At 36.5% G+C, this 23,151-nt stretch overlaps 2 protein-coding genes across 2 annotated transcripts; both read right to left on the bottom strand.

Annotated features, from left to right (window-relative positions):
• Positions 1-1,579: 1,579 nt before the first annotated feature.
• Drep3 (DNA fragmentation factor-related protein 3) lies at positions 1,580-9,040 on the bottom strand. Its single transcript, XM_068290456.1, has 4 exons — positions 8,864-9,040; positions 7,095-7,775; positions 2,304-2,513; positions 1,580-2,201 (listed from the first exon to the last, which is right to left on the bottom strand). The coding sequence occupies exons 2-4, from the start codon at positions 7,611-7,613 to the stop codon at positions 1,995-1,997; spliced, it is 936 nt and encodes a 311-aa protein (XP_068146557.1). The 5' UTR covers positions 7,614-7,775; positions 8,864-9,040; the 3' UTR covers positions 1,580-1,994.
• A 6,443-nt stretch (positions 9,041-15,483) lies between these two features.
• Positions 15,484-22,823, bottom strand: Drep1 (DNA fragmentation factor-related protein 1). Its single transcript, XM_068288814.1, has 4 exons — positions 22,465-22,823; positions 17,998-18,264; positions 17,646-17,926; positions 15,484-17,585 (listed from the first exon to the last, which is right to left on the bottom strand). The coding sequence occupies exons 1-4, from the start codon at positions 22,522-22,524 to the stop codon at positions 17,237-17,239; spliced, it is 957 nt and encodes a 318-aa protein (XP_068144915.1). The 5' UTR covers positions 22,525-22,823; the 3' UTR covers positions 15,484-17,236.
• Between the last annotated feature and the right edge of the window lie 328 nt (positions 22,824-23,151).

Below are 23,151 nucleotides of genomic sequence, written 5' to 3'. Positions count from 1 at the left end.
GTTGTGGCATTTGGATATCCGTTGGACAAACAATTTTATACCTAATGGACAGTTTAGACAATATTTTTTTTGCCTTTGATTTTCCTGTTTGTTGTAAACTGAGTATTCGTTGCGCAAGGGAAATTGTGATTTCAATGTAACTTAAGCTTCTTAAGTGGCAACGCCAGCCAATGTTGGCAATGCCATAGCCTCTGGCAACGCTGCTGGCGACTTGAAGTCAAAGCTGCTAACAAAGCGGCATCAGATCCTATTTAAGCCACTTAAAGTGAAACGTATAAAGCTTGGATCCGTTTTATTGTGCAGACAACAGTTATAGTCTTTAATATCTGTTTGTGAATGAAATATTCTAATGAAACTCTTTGTTTAACCCCGCACACACTCACACACACACACAGAGTTAGAGAGAGAGATGAGTTTTTTCAATTGTTGTTCATTTTTCAAAACTCCATAGCCTAGAGGCCTCAGGACTGGCCTTGTCTCCTTTTCCTGACCTCATGTTAGCCCCCCAAGAAACTCCATAGTTGCAACTTTTATGTGTTTAAGCAAAGTAGAGTAGAGAAGCAAAAAAATCAGAAAAACAATCCAAAAAGAAGTAAGAATAAATGTTTATTTCAGGTTTCTTGTTCATTGAATGTTATATGCCAGACCTAAAGGCAAAAGAATTTCACTGCAAAATGTTTTACCTTTCCCACCAGCTAAAGGGCAACAGCAAGAGCAGAGAGAAACAGGTAAAAGTAACTACCGTTAGTTGCTGACCCTTATTTTTCTTGAAGCTCTTTTGTTAAAGAGAAATGCCTTACATGCCAGGCCAAAGCAGGATGCAACTATAACAATTCAACAAATTGCATATACACACATAGAGGAAATGCATTCGATTCACACAAAACTTGAACTGGCCGAAAACCAGATGCCCGAGATGATGCTGATGCTGGCACTTTGCATAATTAAAACTAAGCCTAAAATTGAGCCTAAACTCGATTAGTGGTCATCAAGTGTATGTCAGCGTGCGTCTAAACAATGGAACTCTGTCTGCCAACTGGGCAGTAATTAAATTCTCAAACCGGATACATTAGCCAACAAGTCCGCATAGTTATAGACTTTTCGGATAAGCCAGTCCCCAAATGCAAAACCCATAATTTGTATGCAAAAAGTTTTCATTTGCAGGTGTCTATGTCTAAAAGGAGGAGAGTTTGGTTGGAGGAGCAAACAAAAATCTATTCAAAACACAGTTTAACCAAAGAAAAGTTTATCTCATTCATATTTATGGACTGCAAACACACAGAGTGGTAGATGAAGAGGGGTGGGGCGAGAGAGAGTGGGAAAACTCAATTTCAAGTGATTCATATTTTTACACACACATTTATGGATTTATTTATTGTGAAAAAAAATAAAACATCAGAAGAAGAAAAAGGAAAGTGCTGAAACATTTACAAAATACAAATATTTAACATTTAATTTACTAATCGATCGAATTAATAGATATACAAAAAATTTCTTTCAATTGTTCCCTATGGAAAATACATTTTCTTCTAAGTGTAAGTTTTATCTAGAATATTTTCATTTATGTTCTTGTAGAGGGTTGTCTGTGGTTTGCCTTGAAGGCCAATTAGGTATACATATATTTTTATATATAAAGATGCTATAGATTCGTTATTTGTTTTTCTTGGTCTAGGAACAATTAGCAGTTGATAATCGACATTCTTGTAAGTGTATGTATGTGGTTTAAAAAAATATTCGAGGTGCTCTAAAATCTGGTAAAATACTCTGAAATATTTACGTCGCTTTAGCCGCAAAAAAACATGCTACAAAAATACGCCATTTACGATGTTATCATCTTCATCTTGATCATCATCTTAATTTCTGCCATAGAAAACTTCATACAAATTCCTTACATATCTATCATAAGCGACGTTTCACTGCCCGATTCGATTTTGAAATTAAATTTTTGTGGTTTTTGTTTCATTTGTCTGGGGGGGGAGAGAGAGGTGTTTAGTTTAGCATGACAACTCTGTAGAACGTGCATAGTATTCATTATCCTTGGGCTCACGTCCTGTGATATCGACCAAAGAATTTGGATCCATATTCGACAGTTTATCCAAATCATCGTCGTTTATATAATTCGGTTGCAATTTGCTAACCAATTTCCTCAAGCGTTGAGCATCCAATGATGTTCGCCTCAAATTGGCATTGTAATCGCTGGGCTGCAAGATGGCAAGAGCGAGAGAGAGAGAGAGAGAGAGAGAAAAGCAATTTTCAATTTAAATTTTCACATTAATTGCAACAGGCACAACAAGTCAACCCACATCTAGCCATTGTTCACCGGGAAAAACCGCAATCAATTCGGCATTGGGTTCCAAGGTATTGAAATATTCCTCATCATCGATTTCGGTGCCATCGCAATCCAAATGAATGGCCGGTTGAGTACGTTGAAATTTAGCCGACACTTTCAGACGCAGTTCCTCCAATGTGGTTGCCACCACAGCTTTGCGTATATTACGTGTAATATCCTTGACCTAAACAAAAGAAAAATGAAATTTTTCAATAGTCATTTAACAATACTCAAAACTAGAATGTACATATAATCCCCATTAACTTTCAATACCTCTCCGATTAGGCAAACATAATTAAAGTCCTCCACTCCTTGCTTGCCTGGCCAATTAAATGTTCGTTATGATAATAACACGCCCATTGATTGGAACATTTCTCGGGTGGGGAAGGCCAAAGTAAGCAAAACACAAGCCAGAAACTCCATGCTAGAACAATGTTTTCTATAATTTCAAACAAAAGCCCCGCAGGCTGTCACCAAACAATATACAATAAAAAAAAAACTCATTCAACTGAATGGACAACGATAAGGATAAGGTTTCTGGGGGCGATATCTAGCACACTAAGAGCAACTAATCAATTTATTATTTGCCATAACAATAAAGCTGTAGAACGAGCCAACAATGGGCAAGGTCAAGTCAAAAGTTTGGGCTTTAGAATGGGATTATATTTCTCCCTCTCTCTCTCTCTCTCTCTTTTCGTCTTTTACATTTGTTCATCTTGGTTTCTGTTTCTGATTTTGGTGTTTTTCCTTTTTGTGCTTTGTAGGCCCGACAATTTTCTCAGATTGCTGTTAAAATATTTAAAACATACAGCTGTCGATTTTGGGTATAAACAAAATATAAGAAAAAGGAGAAGAAAAAGAGAAACTGCCCAAAATGTAATAAAAATGGTTGAAAAATTTCATGCCTAAAAGTAGGCAATGCCTTTTGGCTTTTCATAAATGTTAAGTATACGCAGAAATGGAATGGAAAAAAACGTAATAGAACCTTTTCTTCTTGCTTTCTTTGAATGATGTATTAAAGTGGGTGGGGCTGTGAGTGTGTGTGTATGTGTGTGTTGACATTTGCCTGTCATGTGGCTTGTGGGCATTTAAGCCTTACCACATCATCATCTTCATTGTGGAGCCCCCAACTCAAACGACACAATCAATCAATCCCATTCTCTCTCTCACTTCAGTTTGGTCGACTAAACCAATTATACGCTTCTTAGAAAATCCATCAAATAGCCGGCAAACATAATGTCTATCTACTGTGTCTGTGTCTGGCTGGTGTCTAGAGCAATGAAAATTTATCAAGCATTTTATGCCTATTTCCAAAGCACACTGACTTTCCGAAATGACTGAAGCCAAATGAGTCGATTGGGGCGTGGCCGACCTGGCAGTCATTAAAGTTCCATTTCACATTCTGACAAACGAGTTAAGGCTAATGACTTGCCTTTTTATTGTGTGGTAGCGGACTGAGAGACTTTGTTGCGCACAGCCCACTCGAAAGAAATAAAAGAAAATTCGCTGACTTGTGAACTTGTGGACCTTTTTTTCTTCATCTCCCTTCACTCAAACTCAAACCCGAACTCGTCTGGTTAGGACCATGCCAATGCCCTGTGGCTTTGTTTGCGCTTTATGCGTTTTTTGACTCCCCCTAGCTCCCACCCACTCTCCCATACTCTCTCTCCCTCTGTATACCTAGACGAAAAAGCCATTATAACTTGCCAACTAGCAGCATGTTTTCATTTTATTTCATCTTCATGCCCTTGAACTTTGAACCAACAAAATGTTAGTGAAAAATTTTAAATCTTTGTTCAATGATTAAGCTAATGATTGAAAGTGGCAGTGCTCTTCGTTTGTACACTTATGTATGTATATATCATCAAGGTAAACCATGTTGATGTCAATTTTTGTGTTTACCCAGGTCCAACATGGAGATGGACTGAGAAAGGGATTCCATGATTTGCATAGGACACAAGCACGAAACTAGGCAACAAACAAAAACATCTACAGAGGGAGAGAGAGAAATGACAAGGACAATCGGGTTAGTTTGAGGAGTGAACGGTAGTGAAATGCCAATGCAGTCATGAATTTGTCATGCAACTCCATGGGTTGCCATTGCCTCTGCTATTCATCATCCTCTCCACATGACGGTACATACATATTTGTGAGTGTGTGTGAGTGACTACACAAGTCTAGTGTTTAAACTGCACTTAATGCTAAGGGTAACTATGCAAATAAGCCAAAGTACCAGTAGCAAAAACATTTGCTAGAGACATGCTAGCCAATTAATTTATAATGTAATTTCGCTTATTGTGCATATGCATTGAATTTTTTCACTCAAGCCATTAATCAAATCATTTGAATAGTTTTCCCCCAGTGTGGAAATGCGCAGGCTAAAGGCAGAGTCATTCAATTCAACAAATTTTACTGGGGCAATAAAATTGTTTGGCAAATTTACATGCCTGTTGCCACATTGACACGCCCAAAGACAGATGTTTCCTCTTGGCCATGCTCCTCTCCTCTTCTCATCCTTAACCTATCCTCATTTCATGCCATGTCATGCCCACCTGAATGCCATCATTAAATTGCACGCCTGCCTGGACATGAATAATGCTTGCTTATTTGTCTTAATGCTTAACGTTGCGTATACGCAATGTATGTATTTGTACGCCCTTTGCTTTGTGCTGTTGCTTCCGTCTATGTCTCTGTCTCTCGCGGAAGATTGTCTGGGGAGGGTAATTTAATTCTTGTCAGGCCTCAGCACCCCCCGCTTTATATGATCTTCAAGACCAAAAGGTAGATGGCTTTGGTGGCCGACATCGCCTAGGTGGTCGAGAACAACCAAACAAATGCGTTTTTCATGTCGCATTTCGGTTTTAATGGCCAGAGGCCCCTTGTATATATACAAACATACGAGTGTCACAAGAGTTTTCCCTTTTTTTTTGTATTCTCCTCTCTCTGTCTCTCTCTCTCTCTCTCTCTCTGTCTTTTGCTTCTCTGGGCTGTTTGAGTTTTTATTATGGAATAAAGTGAAGCGTTGAAATAAGTTCACATGAAAAAAAAAAATATTACTCACACATCAGGTGTGGAATAAAGAACACACAACCAAAAAAAAAAAAAAAAAACAGAAAAAGGAAAGAAAGTAGATATAAAATTAATTGAATTCCCACAACGTTGACATGCAAAATATTTCGCCGAATAATGGTTGGGAATAGTTGCAAATGTTTGTGACCTTCATTATCTCATATGCAATTAGCCAAATGGATTCATTTTTGTTAGGTTTTAGATCATCCTCTTGATTCTCCCTTCTCTCGATCCCTTTTCGTATACATTTTGTTAAACCTTTTTTATGATTTTTGAAGGTTTTTTTTTTTTTTTTAAATTCACTTTGCAGGGAGAACATGAAACCAATTAACTTTCATTTAATTAGTGAAATGAAAATTCAATTTCAAATCCTGTTTTTCCCCATTTGCCATCACGTTTTGCGTTTACCGCGAAAATTCATCACTCACTCAATTGTCAGTCAGCCAGCCAGTCGAAAACCCCTTTTTTTTTGCACTCATTTCTCTTGCTTAAGCTGACTTACATATTAAATGATTTGCTCAAATGTTGATGAACTTGAGAACGAACGTAAGGAGACAGCGACTAGGGAAACTGACAGGCTTAAATTTTATGTTGTGCTTATTAATTAGCCTAGACAGTGCATTAATTACGTATACGCCACGTGGGCCCAACAAAAAAACTCTTGCAAATTTGCTGTCAATTAATCTGATCGTCCAAAAAATTTACAACGAAAGTTTATTTATCATTTAGTTAGCCGCTTCTGCCACTCCTTTTTGTGTGCTATCAGTTTGATGGTCTTCTTCTGCTTCTTGGAATAAATCGATTAGAGGACCTTAACTTCAGGACTGATGATGCATGACCAAGTGCCAGACGCCTCGTTATCGTCTCTCTAACAACAGCAGCAGCACCAGCAGAAGCAGAAGCGGGACCAGCTTAGTTGTAAATGAGCCAGAAAAGTAGGAGGGATTGACGAGACGAATGAAGGCTAAAAGGAGGTGCTAGGTGCTTATGGTAGGGAATGATATACGAGCCACACAGGCGCCCGCATTTTGCCTAACAGCTTTGCCATTTTGTTCGGGTTTCCTTTTTCTTTTTTTTTTTTTTTGGTTTCCTCTTATAGTCTCTGCTTTTTGGTTTTTGCTTTTTTGTTTCTCTTCTGTGTTATTTGGCTCTATTTTATATCCAGCTCGACAGTTTTAACATTTTAATTAATTTTCAATTGGCTTCCTTGCTACGAATATTGGCTACATAGAAAATGCGAGATAAAAGAGCGAATAAAAGTGACATAGATATATATCTGTTTCTGTGTCTATTTGCCAAAAATTTTCGTAGAAAACGTTCGCTTTTTCGTTGAATAATATATGGAATTTTCCACACTTTTTTCCACGCTTTTGGCGGAAAAGTTGAGTGAAAATTTGTTTAAAGAGCGCAAAATAAAAGCAAAAAGAAAATGCAGAAAGAATAAGAAGGAAATCATAACCCGAACACAATTCAGAGAACACTCAATGCTGAAGAAGGCTTTTGAAGTGCTTGTTGTGTTCCTGTGTTTGGCTCCTTTTAATTTGTATGGAGGTTGTGTCCTTCTGCAGGTTAAGCACCCCTTCCGTTCCACCTTCAAGGGGTGGACCCTTGAAAGTTTTATGCCAAACATAATCACTTAACGAAATGCTGAGCAGGTTAACAATACAACACAAAATAAAACTCGAAAAGGACTCACCTTAAAGGGCTTGCTGGTATTCATGTGCTCGACCACCTCATCGTCGGGCAACATCATCATGGTCGAGGGTGATGGTGAGGGGGTTGTGCTGTGTGGGGATAATGCCAATTCCAAGGTAATACTGTCCGCCGCATCATCAGCCGACGCTTCAGCCTCTGTTTCAGCCTCGACATCAGTCTCAACGGCCCTCTCAACGCAATTCACATCAATAACAACCGCATCATCGCAATCGGCATCCATTTCCGGTGTACGCGTCAACGTACGTTGTCGTGATGGAGGAGGAGCTATCCTTCCACCAGTTTCTGCTAGTTTCATGGAAGCTGCCGGCATTTGCCTTTCAGTTATTTCAGCTGTCACGTTGGATGGTCTTGTTGCTGTTGCTGTTGTCGTTGATGTTTTTAGTGCAGCATTCGCTTGGCTAGCTCCGGTTTCTGCTCCAGCTCCGCTTGCTCCTGCAGCTCCACCTTCGCCTCTTCCTCCGCTTCCCCTTGATATTTTGCCTGCATTAATTTCTGTCATTTTTTATATGTCTTTGTTGGTCTGCTCGGCTTCGCTCGAGTCTGGGCTGGTCCTGGCCTGGTCTGGTCCTGGTCTGTTCTCCTCTCTTCTCTTCTCTTCTCTTCTCGTCTGCTGCCTTGTGTTGTGGTCTATTTGTGCAAGTTTGTTATAATTGTAGTTAAGCTACATTCAGGTGTATTTCCAGTTACAAGTCCAAGAATTTAAGCCCAGACAAACAAAGAGCACAAAAGTTTTTGAACAAATTAATTGCCATGTCAGAAACTTACAAATAACATTTCTATATTAACTATATATCAACTGAAAAAACTAATTGTTATAATTATCCACTAGAATTAGCAGTGAAAAGCTGTCGAGTCTTTGAATTTTGAGCAACTAAGTTACATGAAAGTTTATACAACAATTTAACAATATGCCAATTAGTTACTCTCTGTGTTAAGAACTCTGTTAATACTCTCTAATACCTGTGGCTAACTCATGTATGTAGATCGAGGTATTTAAAAAGTCTGTAATTTTGCTCATTCATTGTTTTAAGGAAACTTATAACTTTTAATTAACTTAATTAATAATAGTTCATGGGTTTCCAATAGCAATAGATACTAGATAATAGATATCTGAAAGAAACCTTTATTTTTAGACCTCCTTATTTTCGAATATAAACAAATATATAGTTATTTAAATTCTATGGATAATCCCACTCTTAAAGACGACCAACTTCTTTTGTTAATCCACCTCCGATCTATTACTTATGTCGTTTCGAAAACTATTGAAAAGCTATTGAATAGATAACGTGGGTTTGAAATTTAGGCCTGTTTCCCATGAGGAAATGGGATTGTAAATTGAAATTGAAGAAATTTAGAAGGTGCTTACTGACTAAGAGGTAAAATTAAAACTGTTTTGTATAACCAGGAGCAGACAGTCACAAAACAAAGGGCACAGTCAATAAGTTATTGATAAGGCTACAATAAAGAATCATTAGACAAAAGAGCATACACCTGGTGGCAATATAATTAAAACCATTCACAATCGAACTAACCAAACACAATGTTATTTTTTTTACAATTCTTTGGCATGTAATATAAATTCATGTAACTTAGTTTTGATTATTAGTTGCGATTTCTTTTTTTTAACCATTTCAATTAATTTACACAAATGAACTTGATGAATAATATTAATGCTTATCAAAATATTCTTTTGTTCTTGTGTGTCTAAATAATTTATATTTTATTATTTTTAATTTAATATTCCATTACCTTTTCGTGGCTCTGAAACTCAACACTCGACACAGTTCACATTGCCTTAGAACAATATAATTTTTAATGAATTTTTCTAGTTTTCCCCGAAATAAAATTCACAATTACGCGTTTTCAAGAAGTAAACGAAAAACTAATTCTTGGCCAACTTTGCACGTTGCCACAACTGCCACAAAAGCCGGCCGAACTTGGAATAAATTGCCAACGAACTGTGCGTGCTGTATTTAAACAAAAACTCTGTCATTGCAAAGACACAAAGAGTAAAAACGCAGAGGCAAAACCAAAAATGAAAACTCACACAATAAGAAAAGCTTTGGCTAAGCGCAGGCTCTGTTACATGTATTGTGGAGCTCTGTTAAGTAACAGTCTCTGTTAACCCTCATCCCCCGAAACGGGGGAGGGCATGTAATATTCAAATGGGTCAGGATCGAGGATTCCTTGCAACAGCCGTATCATCTTTCCTATGCCTACTACCACTTACTGGCTCCCTGACCTGTAAAGTGGCCAAAAGTTTGTGCCACTGGCCACTAAATTGTTGCACTTAGTAGCCCCTTATTTGGCCCCACGCCCACCCAATCCACGAATAAAGTAAAGTAAAATGAATATTTCAGCTTGAACTTTGCCAAAAACACAAAAGTTCTGTAAGGGCAAAGTTTATAAATGCAATAAAATAAAGTTTTCAGTTTTCAGTTCTGCAGTATCCCCTGAAAAAAAATCTCAATTTCCCTTTCTGTCTCTTAATCTCTTGGGCTAAAAAAAGTCACTTAAACATAATGAGGTTGGAGTCTTTGTCCTCACCGCCCTTAGGTCGGCTTCTTTTTAGGGGTATAAAGGGCATAATTAAAAATCTGTTACCACAAAAGGTGACAGCCAACACAAAAACAACAAAAAAAAGTTTCAGACAAAAGCCAAGATTTATATGTAAAGTCAATCGAATGACATTTGCATGGACGGGGGAAAAAATCAACAGCCACCCAAAAAGGGAAATTGCTTACTTAAAATTCATGAAAATGCACTAAATTGTTGTTGTTGTTTTTTGTGGTTGATGTTGGTGTGCAAACAAAAACCATTAAACCGTATATTTATAACCATGTTAAGCCTACAAGGGCTAAAACGAAAAAACAACAAACAAACAAATATATATTGCGTATACGACATGTGCACCATGTATGGAAATAATTACCAGTTGCAGCGCAGAAGTCGAAACATCGACAAGCAGCCAATTGTATCGACTGATTGGCATTGAAAACGATTGATGCTGATGATGATGATGATTCTGATAATGATGATGAATGCAGACAGACGATGGCTGGCCATTTTCGGGAACGTGACAAACGACAGTGTCACGTGAAGAATTGAATTGAAATCAAAAAGGGTTGCTCGACAAATTGGATTGTGCAACGAATTGAAATGGAAGATGGTCTTAGAAATTGAAATATATATGCAAAACGAAATAATCGAATAGTTAAAAGTCGTTTTCTTTGCAGGTATTTATATGCATGGCATCCTTTCCGACTTTGCTGCGTTCGATAGTTTATTATCGTTTAGGGTGATTACAGAGCTCAGGTGTCAATCTGCATTAAAAGCATAAGAAAATATTTCTAAAAGTTTATTAGTCATAGAAATGTGCAACAAAAACAGTTATCCATTTCAAGAACTCATTGGATATCTTCTGTTCAAGACGGACTCTTAATGATCCTGAGCTTAATTGACTTCTTAGAAAGCTGTTATTTTTGAAGTCCTTAGCACGATCAGAACAAATATGAACACAAATTACTCCCAACAACAGGCACTAGCTTTTTTAAACAGATACATAATTGCCCTGAAGAAACCTAAGGTTTTTTCCAATATTTTAGGATTTGGTCGCTTTTTGTAGCATACTTATTGGGATGCAATGAAGACCTAAGAAAAAAGGAATGCCGATTAAATATTTGTATATTTTGGACTACAAGGTGAAAAGATAAAATATATATAGTTCCATTTAAGGTAAATTTTGATCATTTTCTAGTCTATAGTCCTAAGAACAATTGAGCTAACAAAATGTCTGCAGTTTTTAATCATGTTCAATGTTAAAAAAGTATTTATTAACCTATTAATTGGATACATTGGATACAATTTCATGGTTTAAGCCAGATTGATCACCCATCCTGTTTGACATTAACAAGGTGAAAAGCAAATTGCCTCTACGTCTCATGCATAATTTAGTGTGTCTGACCAATGTCAGCATATTTTATAGGTAGGTAGGTAGATACATATATAAATATATATGTATGTATATATTGCCGACAATCGGCACGAGTTCGCCCCTTTAGGCGAAATCATTTCCGCCTTTCAGCCAATAATTTATGTGCTTCTTTAGGTCGGCTAATTGTGCATTGGGGCGTGGCGTGAAACATTTTTGCATATGCGGCACAAAATATGTAAAACTACCGCGTCAGCGAGCAGCCTCCAACGTCACCTGCCCCCACACAGCCTCACTCCAAATCCCCCCTGCATAACGACAGGCAATTTAAATGCATAGCAGCGAAGGACAACAGACGGCGGAGGGCATAACTAATTGAAATTTATGCGTCGCGTCCGTCAAGGTGAAAGAAGCGAGGAGGGGAATAGCAATGCAGCATCATCATCATCAGTATCGGGACCTTGGCCGTCAGCAGTTTGACAGGCATTGGGCAGTTAGATTAATTAACTCACATGTCGTTGTCGTCGGCCGAAAAACGAAAAACGAAAAAAAGAAACACAAAAAATCCAGTGAGGGAAAGGTCACACACTTCTAGCGACATATGTTCATGATTAATTGTGCCCCCCATAAACGGATAACCCAACCCGAATGCCAAAACCCAAGTCCCAAAAACCCAAAACGCAAAAACGAAACCAAATTCGTATTCACTTTGGCATTTCGCCTTCTAAATGAATTTAAATGGAAAAACGAATGCCAGCAAAAGGCCGGGGTAAATTGAAAACATTTTAATTAAATTAAAATATATAAAAGAAGCAGCCAGCACAAATGTGGGTGAGAGAGGGAGTGAGTGGGGGGGACCACAGACATGCATTGTTTGTGTTTCTTTTTTATCTGTTACATGCAATTAAAATTTCCACTTAATGGCATATTTAATTATTTCGTATATTGTTTTTAGTACCCAAACAAGGAATGTCAGGTGATTTTTTTTTCCTTTCCTTTTTCAATTTTTTTAGGTTAATGCGTTAAATGACAAAATGCGGGGTCCCCATAAAGTAGACTATTGTAAGGGCAAATGAAATGTAACAAAAGGCAAACATGTTGTTTGTCACCATCAAACAATAACAATCGTAAAACAAAACACTTGAAAAAAAATATTTATAAAAAAAATAATAGATAATTAAACTTCGGAAGAAAATATAATAACTTACCTAGAAATTTTGTATGGAACCTTCATAAGAAACTGATAATGCAGTTCGATTCACAGGACCCAAAACAGGGTTCCGAGAAACCAATGTAATAGTGGAAAGGCTATCAATAAAAAGGATTCAAATGAAATGCAAATGGTTTTTAGTTTCGTGCAGTGTACGTTTGTATTAACTACTCCGCGTTCAATTGCTGGAATTCACAGTTATTTATTTCCATTTAAATAAAGTTGGTTATTGGATAAACAATTGAATTACATCAATTTGCACTCTTCATTAAGTTGAATACATATTTACATATTACCCAATAAAGGTTTTTGAATGGCTCACCACTTGTCATGTATTAAGTAGAATATAATGGATCGATTGGGTATGAACTTCATAACAAGTGAATTAAATTAAATTCAATGTTGCCCAAAATTTGTTGAGACTTAAAGACACACACACACAGACATATACAAATGCACAGAGAGAGAAGACACGAAACTTGTCTAAAACTTGCCAGTCCTCAGGCAATACATTGTGCAATCAAATTCCTTTTCATATCGAGGATCTTTGCCGCCATGCAGAGCCACTAAATCGTTGTCGGGGCTCTTTCGCAGACATTCCTTTACACAGGATGAAGGACGCATACTCGGGTGGCGATGTTGCTGACGTTGCGGTGGCTGCTGTGTCCCGCTGTTATCCCAATCAAGGTCATCGTCAGCCTTGACTTTGTACGTCTTGTGGCCAAGCATTAGCATTATGATAAACAAAATGGTTAATTTCATAATTTTTTCCATTGTGTGTTGTGTTTTGTGTTTGCTTTTTTTTCGTTTTCTCACTCTCGGTTGTATGTTAAATTTCCATTACTGACAGCTGAGTCGAAGGCAAAGATCTCAATTATGTAGACCTTTATGGACTTACCCTTAATGACTTAGAAAACAAATCAGCGAGGCAAATACACACAACACCAAACACACACAAACACACCCACAGACATACACACACGCAAATAAGGCAATCCATGGCCCTGCGGCCCTAACTGCACAATTATGAGCCACACGCCCACTTTTTGTTGCCTACTTTGCCGTATTCATACATTACAGGAGCGGATTCGCCAATTCAATGTTGTCTTGTGACCATTAAGATGCATATTAACCTAACAAGTAATGTTGTATCTAATTAAGTTAACAGTCCTCATTGAAGAAAAGTGATTTTTGATTTCGAAAAAGGAATAACTGTGTACTTTCATCTTATATCTCATCATCATCTCATTATAGTATCCTTTTTATATGTTTAAACATGAATTTGGAGTCCATTAGATTAAACTAGCTAAACACCTAACTCAATACGTCCCTGTCTATGAATATATGTATGTATGTATATACATACATATGCATGTATGTTTGTGTATATGTGTCTGTTTGTGTGTTTGAACGAATTGTGCCACAGGGCGTATTAGTAATGCCCATTGCGGCATCTATTACAAAACGCGCTGGATGTTTATGTACATATGAGCAAGTATGTGTGTGCTGGCCCCCCGCAGACAAGCATAGAGTTTCCGCCATAGCCCCCCTCCTAGTCTATCCTTGACATTTATTTTTGGGATAAAAATGTACGTACAAAAAACAAGAAGGAAAATATTTTAGAAAATTATGCCAGCCGTTTGAGAGAAACCGAGTAAAAAAAAAAGAAAGACGACGAGGACAAGCGGAGTGTGGCAAAGGGAAAGCATATTTGTGACTCGTTTGCACAGCGCAAAGAGAAAACAAGTTTCATTCGATATGAAATCCGTCCCCCTCTGTCCCTCTCTCCCATACTCTAGACTCCAGACCGCCCCTCGAGACATTTGACATTTGGAGCTTGGCTGCCATTTTGCCAGTGATTTTTTCCACGTTTCTGAATGTGTGTGTGTGTGTGTATGTACGTATGTTCATGTGTGTGTGTGTTTATGAACAAACGTTGCTTAGTATTTACTTAGCCAACAACAATAACAAAATGTGGCAAATGCAACAAGCTACAATGGGAATGACATAAGCAAATAGACAAAGTCTTTAACTAAGCCCAGCTAACTGTTTTTTTGACACAGACTCACTTTCCGCCTCTCTTTCTCTCTCTCTATTTAATCTCTGTCTAGCAAGTAAATAAAATATTATTATCATTTATATAGAAATTTAAGCATTTTGATCCCATTGTACTTATGAATTTCTGTCTGAGCTGTTTCTTTTTGTATTACTCTGTAATCATTTTTCTTTAGGACTTCAAAAGGAAATCAAGTCAAGCTAAATTAAGTTCCTTTTTCTTTTTTTCCTCGGCCTTTTCCACTATCGGTAATGAACGAGGTATATTCAATTTTGCTGATGATATGGATAGTCATTTTTTATAGTTAGAGTAATAATATAGTTTTAGAATAAGTAATAACTTATAGGATTCCCTTAATCATTCTATTTGTCTGTAGATTGAGTCCTGGATTATATATTAGTTAAAACGTACAAATAAAAACCTATATCAAAATGGTAAAGTTAGTTTATTTTAGTACATGAGTATAGGATAAGGAATTGTTTGAAGTACAGACTTGAGTTTATCCCAAATAACTTCTCCAACAGGTAAAGAGTATAGAAACTGCTGCTTAGTCGGAGCTAATACTTCCATTTGATTTATTTCCCAGCCTCAATTTTCCCGACAGCTTTACTTCATTTAAATTCATTTGGATTGAGCTCCCAGAGCCCAGCCGCTTCGACCTCTACTTTATCAACTTCTGCTGAAAAGTAATTTTAAACATGTAAATTTTCCTAGATTTGTAGCATTTTGCAACAAATTGAAATAAATTCTAGTTAACAGAGCCGACCACGCCCTCAATTGTTGGCATGGGAGACAAAAGTATGGTTTTGTCTATGGTCGAATAAAAATTGGGTCAAGCTCTCTTATCCTTTCTCTCTCTCTCTCTCTTTCAATCGTTCGCGCTCTGTGTCTGTCTGTCATATTGGAGAGCTTCAAACTGTGTTAGTAGGGCATAGGCCAGGCTCTTTGGGCTAACGTCACAAGCCGTTGTGACGCTGTGACGTCACAGAGCATGACATGTCTGTTAATGCAATTAACTGCAAGCATTCTCTTACAGTCACTCACACTCTCTTACTACACTTACCTTTGTTACTCTTAGCAAGGAAGAGCTTTCTTGCTCCTTTCCCCATCACCCATCCGCCCTGTTGCACACACACAGACGGCGCAAAGAAATTTACTTCAGTTTTGTTCAATTTAGTTCAATAAACTTTATCTTTAATATGCATTAATAATTGTTCATTGTATTTGGTTTCTTGTCTCATTATCTATTGCTTGTCTATGCCAGGTTTAAATTCTTTCTAATTATTTTTGTGTGTATTAGTTGTTTTTTTCTCTTTTTTGTTTTTTGTTTATGTGTGTATTTATATTGGGATTCATGCAACAATTTGAAGCAATTTGTTCTCTCTCTTTAAATCATTGATCATCGTTACACATAAATACAGTCAGTCTCAAATTGGAAATTTCTTCATATTTTCTGACATTTACAATGTCAATTTATGTGCGTTAAATTACATATAAGTATATAACTAGTTTTTTAAAACCAAAAACCCGCAAGGATTTTTCGAAAATAAATCAATTTAACGGTTTTGTGAAATTAAATCTTAATTTTTTTATATCCAACTCAACAATTTTAACTCAAAAAAATAAAAGAAATAAACTTATTAAACAGTGAAGAGTTCTTTGACTCACTTTTCATTGGAAATTATGATATCCTTATACTGAATACATGTTGTAATTTACTTTTTTTAACATATTTTAGGATTTGTGTACAAGTAAGAAGACAAATCCTTGCTTAAAAATCATGAAACCTATCACTAAAAAGTGTTTCCTTGTCTCTCCTGGAACTATTTATTTAATCTCGACTCTCTTTATCTATCGTCTCTTTCTTTTCCTTTCTTTTACCTCCTCGCGAATCGAGAATCCTCCTAACATCTTCAAATTATCCCTTACGGAACTTTTCAAACCTTTAAGTTACCCTAACCACATCTCAAAAATAAAGGATGTAACCTGTTAATACAATTTCTACCAAAGCCATGGAGATTTTCCCAATTACTTATAAATCAATCCTTGTGAATACAAAAAAAAGGTGAACGAAATATTGAAGAAAACTTAAATTAATTCCTTAGAAAGCGAAATTTAGTTTCTATTATTGAACTTCTTTGTTTTCAATATTTAACAGAATGATATTTTCATCTAGCTAAAATCAATTTTTTTAAATTATTTCAAATTGTTTTTTTGTTCTCTTCTTCTTTACTCTGTTTACATTAGATTTGCCTAACCTTTTAGGGGTCGATTTTTGTTGTTTCTCTTTAGATTATTTCCTTTCTTTGTCTATAGAGATTAAAATTTTTTCGGGTTTTGTCATTTCTTTGACACAAATATATGCACGTATGATTCCAATTGTCATTATGTATATGGAGAGTTATAGTTATGTATATGTATATATATATATATTATTGTGGCTAAAACATCTTTTGGTAAATTCATGTGACTCCTCTTTATCTGTCTGTCTCCCTCTATCGTTCAGCGCTTACCCAAATCTAAGTGTAATTTGTTCGTTAACTTTCATTTGCTCTTAATTACTACTACGAAGCATTTTGAATGTGATTTATATTTTCCATGTATTTCGTTAAATATTTTTGTTTTCCTTTTTTGTTTTTGTTTTTGTTGTTTATGTTAACCAAATGTTGCAGGACTGATTTCTCTTGGTTGCTCAGTGACTGAGATATTACTTTTGTGGGAGGGTCAACAATTTTTTCGTTTTCAAAGGGTTTTCTAGATGAGATCCCAACCACGCCCATTGATTTGTGTATGCATGTGTGTGTGTGTTGATTCTATTTTGTTTGTTGTTTGATAAATTGCCATCGCCTTCTTGCTACTTCTGACTCCTTAGTTTGGCTACTCACTGGTGGCCAGGCTTCACCTAAGACTGCCTAAAATGGGCAGTCAGATATCTCTCTCACCTCCATTTTCATTGGCATTTGGCTCATTGGCATTGAGGCTGGAGCTGGTGCTGCTGCTGCTGCTGCTGGTGGCCTCAGCAACTGTGATGGTAATGGTGGTATTTTGATTGTCACATTGCACCACCTCAATGGTGCGGGTATTACTCATGGCGGTTGTAGCACCATTTGTGGTGCCCATTTGACTATTTTCGGCCTCATTCAACTGGCGACCAATTTCACGATCAATGGCCTCAGCGTCCTCGGGATAACGTTCCGAACAGAAAATGGCACCAGCTTTAAGTAGTTTCAAGAGATTCAAACGATCCTCAGCATTGCGCTTGGCACACAAAGGTCTAACAAGTAAAAGGATTCATAAACAAGTGTCTTTTCGGATTATTTGTGGAGGGACCTACCTGCCAGCATCCTTTAATTGCTCCATGAACTCTTTGCCAGTTATGTCCACTAATGAATTGGGATCCATATTCGATAGAGAATCCAAATCGGCATCATTCATTACCGAAACATTGCAGAGATTGTTTTGCAATTGACCCACCAATTGACGTATTCTTGCCGATTCCGTATTGTTGGTATTATCAGTGGTATCCGAACTCTCTCCCCCGCCATGTCCAGCACCTCCTCCGGCCTCGGCATCACCGTTCATGTGCGGTGTTGTTATGGTCACATAATGCGTTGGCTATAAAGTGACAAAAACAAAACTAATCAATTTGAGTTTCTGCCTTATTCTCAATGACTTTTATGGCCTACATCTATCCAATGTTCACCAGGAAAGACAGCAACCAATTCGGTATTCTCATCGAGAGTACGGAAATATTCCTCGTCATCGATTTCAGTGCCATCCGAGTCCAAGTGAATGGTTGGCTGCTGTTGTCGATTTTGTTGCTGCTGCTGCTGCTGTTGGTGTTGTTCATCTTCATTCGAGAATTTCTCAAATTTTTCGGCTACCTTTTGACGTATCTCTGCCAAGCTGGAGGCACAGACAGCTTTCTTAATGTTTCGCGTGACGTCCTTGACCTAAAATGTGGACATGAAGAAGCAGAAAGTGAGGCTATAATCGAGCATTACACGTTGAGAATGAATAATAAATTAATGCCCACAGACGAAACATGTGCCGAACCAAAAAGCCCAAAAACCTATGAAATATTTAACAGGCCAAATAAATGAAAGACACAAAAACAGAACCAGAAACTCAAATAGATATAGAGATGGGGCATGGTAAGGGAGACTCAAAGCACAAACAAGTAAAGTGGAAAAAGAACTTTATCTAACATAACAAAAAAGTACTTCTTGGGATATCATTTTTCCAAAGAATTTTCTCACATTTCACTTATTCTCGCCTAAGCCCTTCAGATGTTTCTAAAAATAATACACAAACAGACAAACACCAATTGCCTACGCTTAACCTTTTTTGCCCACTCAAGTCTTGAATTGAATTTTTTGTGCTGTCTTAACCAACTTTAAGTTATAATCTAGATAAATGCCCATAAATCAGAAAAAAATACTGAATAATATATGTGGCCAGTAAATATTCCATAACACGTGTGGTAATCTCTTGACTTGACTCATTAGGATGAAGTCTAATGTTAAAAATATAATTTAGCATAGCATTTTAGTTATTAATTAACTTAATTCGAATAATAACTTATTGTTAGATAAAGTGAAAGTTTGTAAATATCACTTATGATCAGAAAAAGTCATTAGATTGAGAAAACAAGCCAGAAAATAAATAAAATTGGAGTTAATTTCTAACTTCATTATAAGTCTATAGACTATCTGGTCTAACTGTGCAATCATGTGAATATTCACAGTATTCATAGACATAATAATAACTTATGTCTCTTATCAATAGCATATACATATAAGCTGACTCAATTAACTTTAATGTAATTTATTACTTATTTACATTCAAATCCAATAAAGTAAAATGAGCCACGTTTAAAGGTTAACTAAAGGGCATGTTTACCTAAGCGAATTACCATAACTTTTGTTATAAACTAATGCAATTTCATGGTAATTACCAATAAGTCAATCATAAACTTTCTGTTTATTTTGTCTCTCAAGAGTTACCCTTAAAATATTCAAATCTTTATCTTTATCTTCTAAATGTCATGATTTTGTGAACAAAAGAAAACTTTGTATTTAATTTCTGCATGGCTAAAGGCAGAACAAACAACTATTTCCACATGCGAAATAATAATATTGTTGGCCTGTCAAACAAACTAACTACCTACATATTGTTTTAACTAATTGAGATTTATGGGGGAAAAAGAATGAATAAATAAAGTGAATTTCATCTCTCACTGCTTTTCGATGTTTGCCTTAGAACTCGGTGTAGGTTTTTTTTCTTTTGGCTGAGTAAATTTTCTTCAAGTTGCGAGTATTTGCCGAGTTTGTTGGGGAATGCACAAATATTTGCAGTGACAAGTTATGCCTCTCGGCAGTGCAGCATGCCATAAGTGCTGCCCCCATGCCCCATGCCACATGCCAGAAGACCGTACTGGTAGCCTGCCAGAGCTACAAGGACATCAACATCCTTTCTATTAAACTTGCATGCCATGTTAAATGGCGCTTGAGCGTTAAGGTTAAACGAAACATAAATTAGGAGAGGCAAAGAGGGAGAGAGAGAAAGAGACATCAAAGAAACTGACTCTCGACGAAAATTTATCGCTGAACGTGCAACTTCAACTCATTCATAAATAATCTAGTTGAAATTGTGTTTCAGTTAACAAATATCAAATACCATGTGTTTGGACTTATTGTTCGTTTCCTTTGCTGTCCAATGTAAGTAAAAAGTTGAATCAAAAATTAATCATAGCGCAAAAAAACAAAAAGAAAGATGAAATACTTATCAACTTTTGCCAACAATTAAAAAGTTTTCCCAAAAGAAAACTGCCAAAGTCAGCAGACAAGTGGCAAGGACCTTAACTACATACATATATGTAGATATATATTTAATCTAATTCGTATCTTTTGTGAAAGTTTTATGGATTTTTTTGTTTTTCTCCTCGCAGCAATTGAATTAAAACTAACAAAGTTCCATTTAATATTAATATAATTACTTAAATGTAACACAATAAAATTGAATAAAAATTATTTCATTCTAATATGTAAATGCATTTCGTTCAGGGATGAAAAACATTTAATTCAATTTATGGACCAAAAGAAGGAAAAACCATTGTTTATAAGAGGGCAAAACGTAAAGTCAATTAAAAGTATGCAATAGTTTTTTTTTAACACATAAAACACAAACAAAAAGTGGTTTTAATCATCGATTCCATTTGCATTAGAAAACTAAATGAAAATCGAATGCAATGCAATGAAAACTGTTTTCAATTAATGAGTCTCTGGTCTAACTCATTTCAAAATATTTGCGTAAATTAATAGACATGTTTGTTCATATACTTTAAACAAAATCAGAGCTTAGCCAAACCTGTCATCATCAGAATAATGGGAATATCTTAACTATAACACTATTGAGAACTGCACGTAGTCCCTGTCATAAAGATGAGAAAACTGGCTAACTGGCTTACTGACTAACTGGGCTACGAGAAGATGTTTGCCAGTTCTGTCCACACCACAGGCCCACTTCCACTTCTGCCCTTCTTGCATCATCATTCACGACTTAAGCCACAAGTTGTCTTCTAAATATTTGATAGGCCTAGGCGGCCGCAGATTTTGTTCAGTCTTTGGGGAAATTAAGTGGTAGACTTGGCAAAATTGCTAACCAAACTATGAGACACAAAATTATGTAAATTATTTAATAAATTTTTTAGCATTCCGTGGGCGCCAGTTGAAGAGAAAATGAACGTAGAGCCACATTTCGCTAATTACTTATATTGGATACACGATGGGTTGACAACTTTTCTTTTAAAAGTTTTCTTTTACACTTATGACCAAGAAGGTTGCATTAGCTATATAATAGAGTTCCGAAACCATAAAGTGTATATATTCTTGAACAGTACGAGAAGCTGATATAATCACGCTCTTCTGTCCGTTTGTTTCAATGAATCATTCGATTAGGCCCCCTAAGTTTTGGAGTTATTGGGATTGGGACATGAAATTAGGCTTATTATTACGGTAGATAGATCAGGTTCATGGCGATATCGGATCGGACGTCTTTGACATATATGTAGCTATCATAGCAAAGATCGTTCAAAATATAAGGATTAATGTGTGAAACTATATACTAAAGTACATTTAGTCACTATGTAATTAAAGGGCTTAAGAAACAAGTTCGAACTTGATTGAAAAGATTCATTAAAGGTCCTGCAAGGGTATATTAAATATCGGCTTTTGCCACAACATTCCGATAGTCAATGTTGTGTTTTTGTTTTTTTTTTTTTTTAATAGCATTTTCATGGTTGTCTGATTATTTTGACAGCTTTTAAGCCGATTTGCGGGTTGAACTGGGCTCAGGAATGTGCGGGGGGAGGCAATGCCCTGCGAGGAGGGGTGTGGCGGGGCCAGTTGGTGGAAGTTTGTGAATTAATTATTTTTAATAAGCGGTGACATTTTAATGGAACTTTTCATTCTCTCGACAGAACTGCCATGTAGATTTGGCTATATGTACATATATGTGGAGATTTTGGTTGTTTCTGACCACAGCAAAAGTTTGCAGTGAATTTAAATAATTCGCAAAAGAATATTTTTCTTTTTCTGGTCCTTCTCTCTTAAATTGCTTTGTGGTTGTGGTGACGGGGGAGACGGGGAGCGACAGGAGAACTCGCTTCATCTCAAAGGAAGTGCTTCCTTTTGCTTTTACGGTTAGCATTACCCCCATTTATCCTGCAGATAAACAATTTAGTCAACAACTAAAACAAAAGCCAAAGACAAACAAAACACAAAACAAAATACAGAAAACTCAAACAGAAAACTGCAAAGAAAGAAATGTTAAATAAAATGCATGTCAAGTGTTTTTTTGTTTTGTTTCATTTTACTGTCGTTTTATGTGTTTGCGAATTCAAAGTCAAAGTAAATAGCCTTTAACTGAGAGAGCAAGCAAAGCAAGCTCTCTCATTGTCTCTCTCACATGTCTGACATGTCTCTTACATGTCTATCTCTCTTCCACACTCTCTTAAGTTCACCCAGTTTTTGGGGGAAAAAAAAGTAACTTAGCACGCGGCCAACAACAACAGCAACGCCCAAAAAAGGCATGGCTTAATTGTTGCAACTGGCAAATGAGTTAATTCACCAAATTTAAGTAATATTACTTACTTTAAATGGCTTTTTCGATTCCGTTACATTCGTTGTTGCACTTTCCATGGCATTTGGCATTGTGATTTGTTGTTGTTTTATTCAATATTAATATATTGTTTAACACTCAGCACTGAACTTTTCTTTGTTTCTCCTCCTTTTGTTTAAATGTATATATTATATTTGTTGTATTATTTACACTTCACTTCTCTAAATGGGTTTTATTACACGTTGCACTTGAGCATTCCAAATTAATTGCAATTTTTTTTATCTAAATTTCTATTTATTTTTTTTTTTTTTTTTTTGTTTTGTGGAGCCCAAACGAGACGCTGCTGAGTTCAGAGCTGAAAGCTTTCTGAATGCAATTCTCCCACAAGCGCCGGTTTAATACTGAGCTCAATTCTGAGTGCCTTCAGAGCTTTTATAGTCAGACGTGGGAGACATAGAGGGAGAAAGAGAGGACGAGAGCGACAGAAAAGAGAGAGATTGGCGAGTGTGACAGCGCCAATATGGACAAATATGGTGGTGACAGAGAGGGAGAGAACGAGGACGAGAGCCACAATGGTTTTGAATGAAACAAAAATGTTAACAGAGATTAATCGAAGGCGCCAAATTTTAAATACCCTGGAAACAAAAGACTTTGGCGACTTGAATTGGATCAATGGGTGTCCTTTGGGGATTTAGGGATGTATAATGCTTGCACTTTTT

Source organism: Drosophila tropicalis, unplaced genomic scaffold, assembly GCF_018151085.1.
Source record: "Drosophila tropicalis isolate 14030-0801.00 unplaced genomic scaffold, ASM1815108v1 contig_593, whole genome shotgun sequence".
NCBI classification, from domain to species: Eukaryota; Metazoa; Arthropoda; class Insecta; order Diptera; family Drosophilidae; genus Drosophila; species Drosophila tropicalis.
Note: the sequence above shows the minus strand (reverse complement) of the source record. Positions and strands in the feature narration are given on the sequence as shown.

Coding starts and splice junctions, on each gene's coding strand:
- Drep1 (XM_068288814.1), bottom strand. CDS start 22,524: ATGCCAAATGCCATGGAAAGTGCAACAACGAATGTAACGGAATCGAAA. Junction 18,265..22,464: donor AATCGAAAAAGCCATTTAAA/GTAAGTAATATT, acceptor TCCACATTTTAG/GTCAAGGACGTCACGCGAAA. Junction 17,586..17,645: donor CAATTAAAGGATGCTGGCAG/GTAGGTCCCTCC, acceptor TTTACTTGTTAG/ACCTTTGTGTGCCAAGCGCA.
- Drep3 (XM_068290456.1), bottom strand. CDS start 7,613: ATGACAGAAATTAATGCAGGCAAAATATCAAGGGGAAGCGGAGGAAGA. Junction 2,514..7,094: donor ATACCAGCAAGCCCTTTAAG/GTGAGTCCTTTT, acceptor TCTTTTGTTTAG/GTCAAGGATATTACACGTAA. Junction 2,202..2,303: donor CCGGTGAACAATGGCTAGAT/GTGGGTTGACTT, acceptor GCCATCTTGCAG/CCCAGCGATTACAATGCCAA.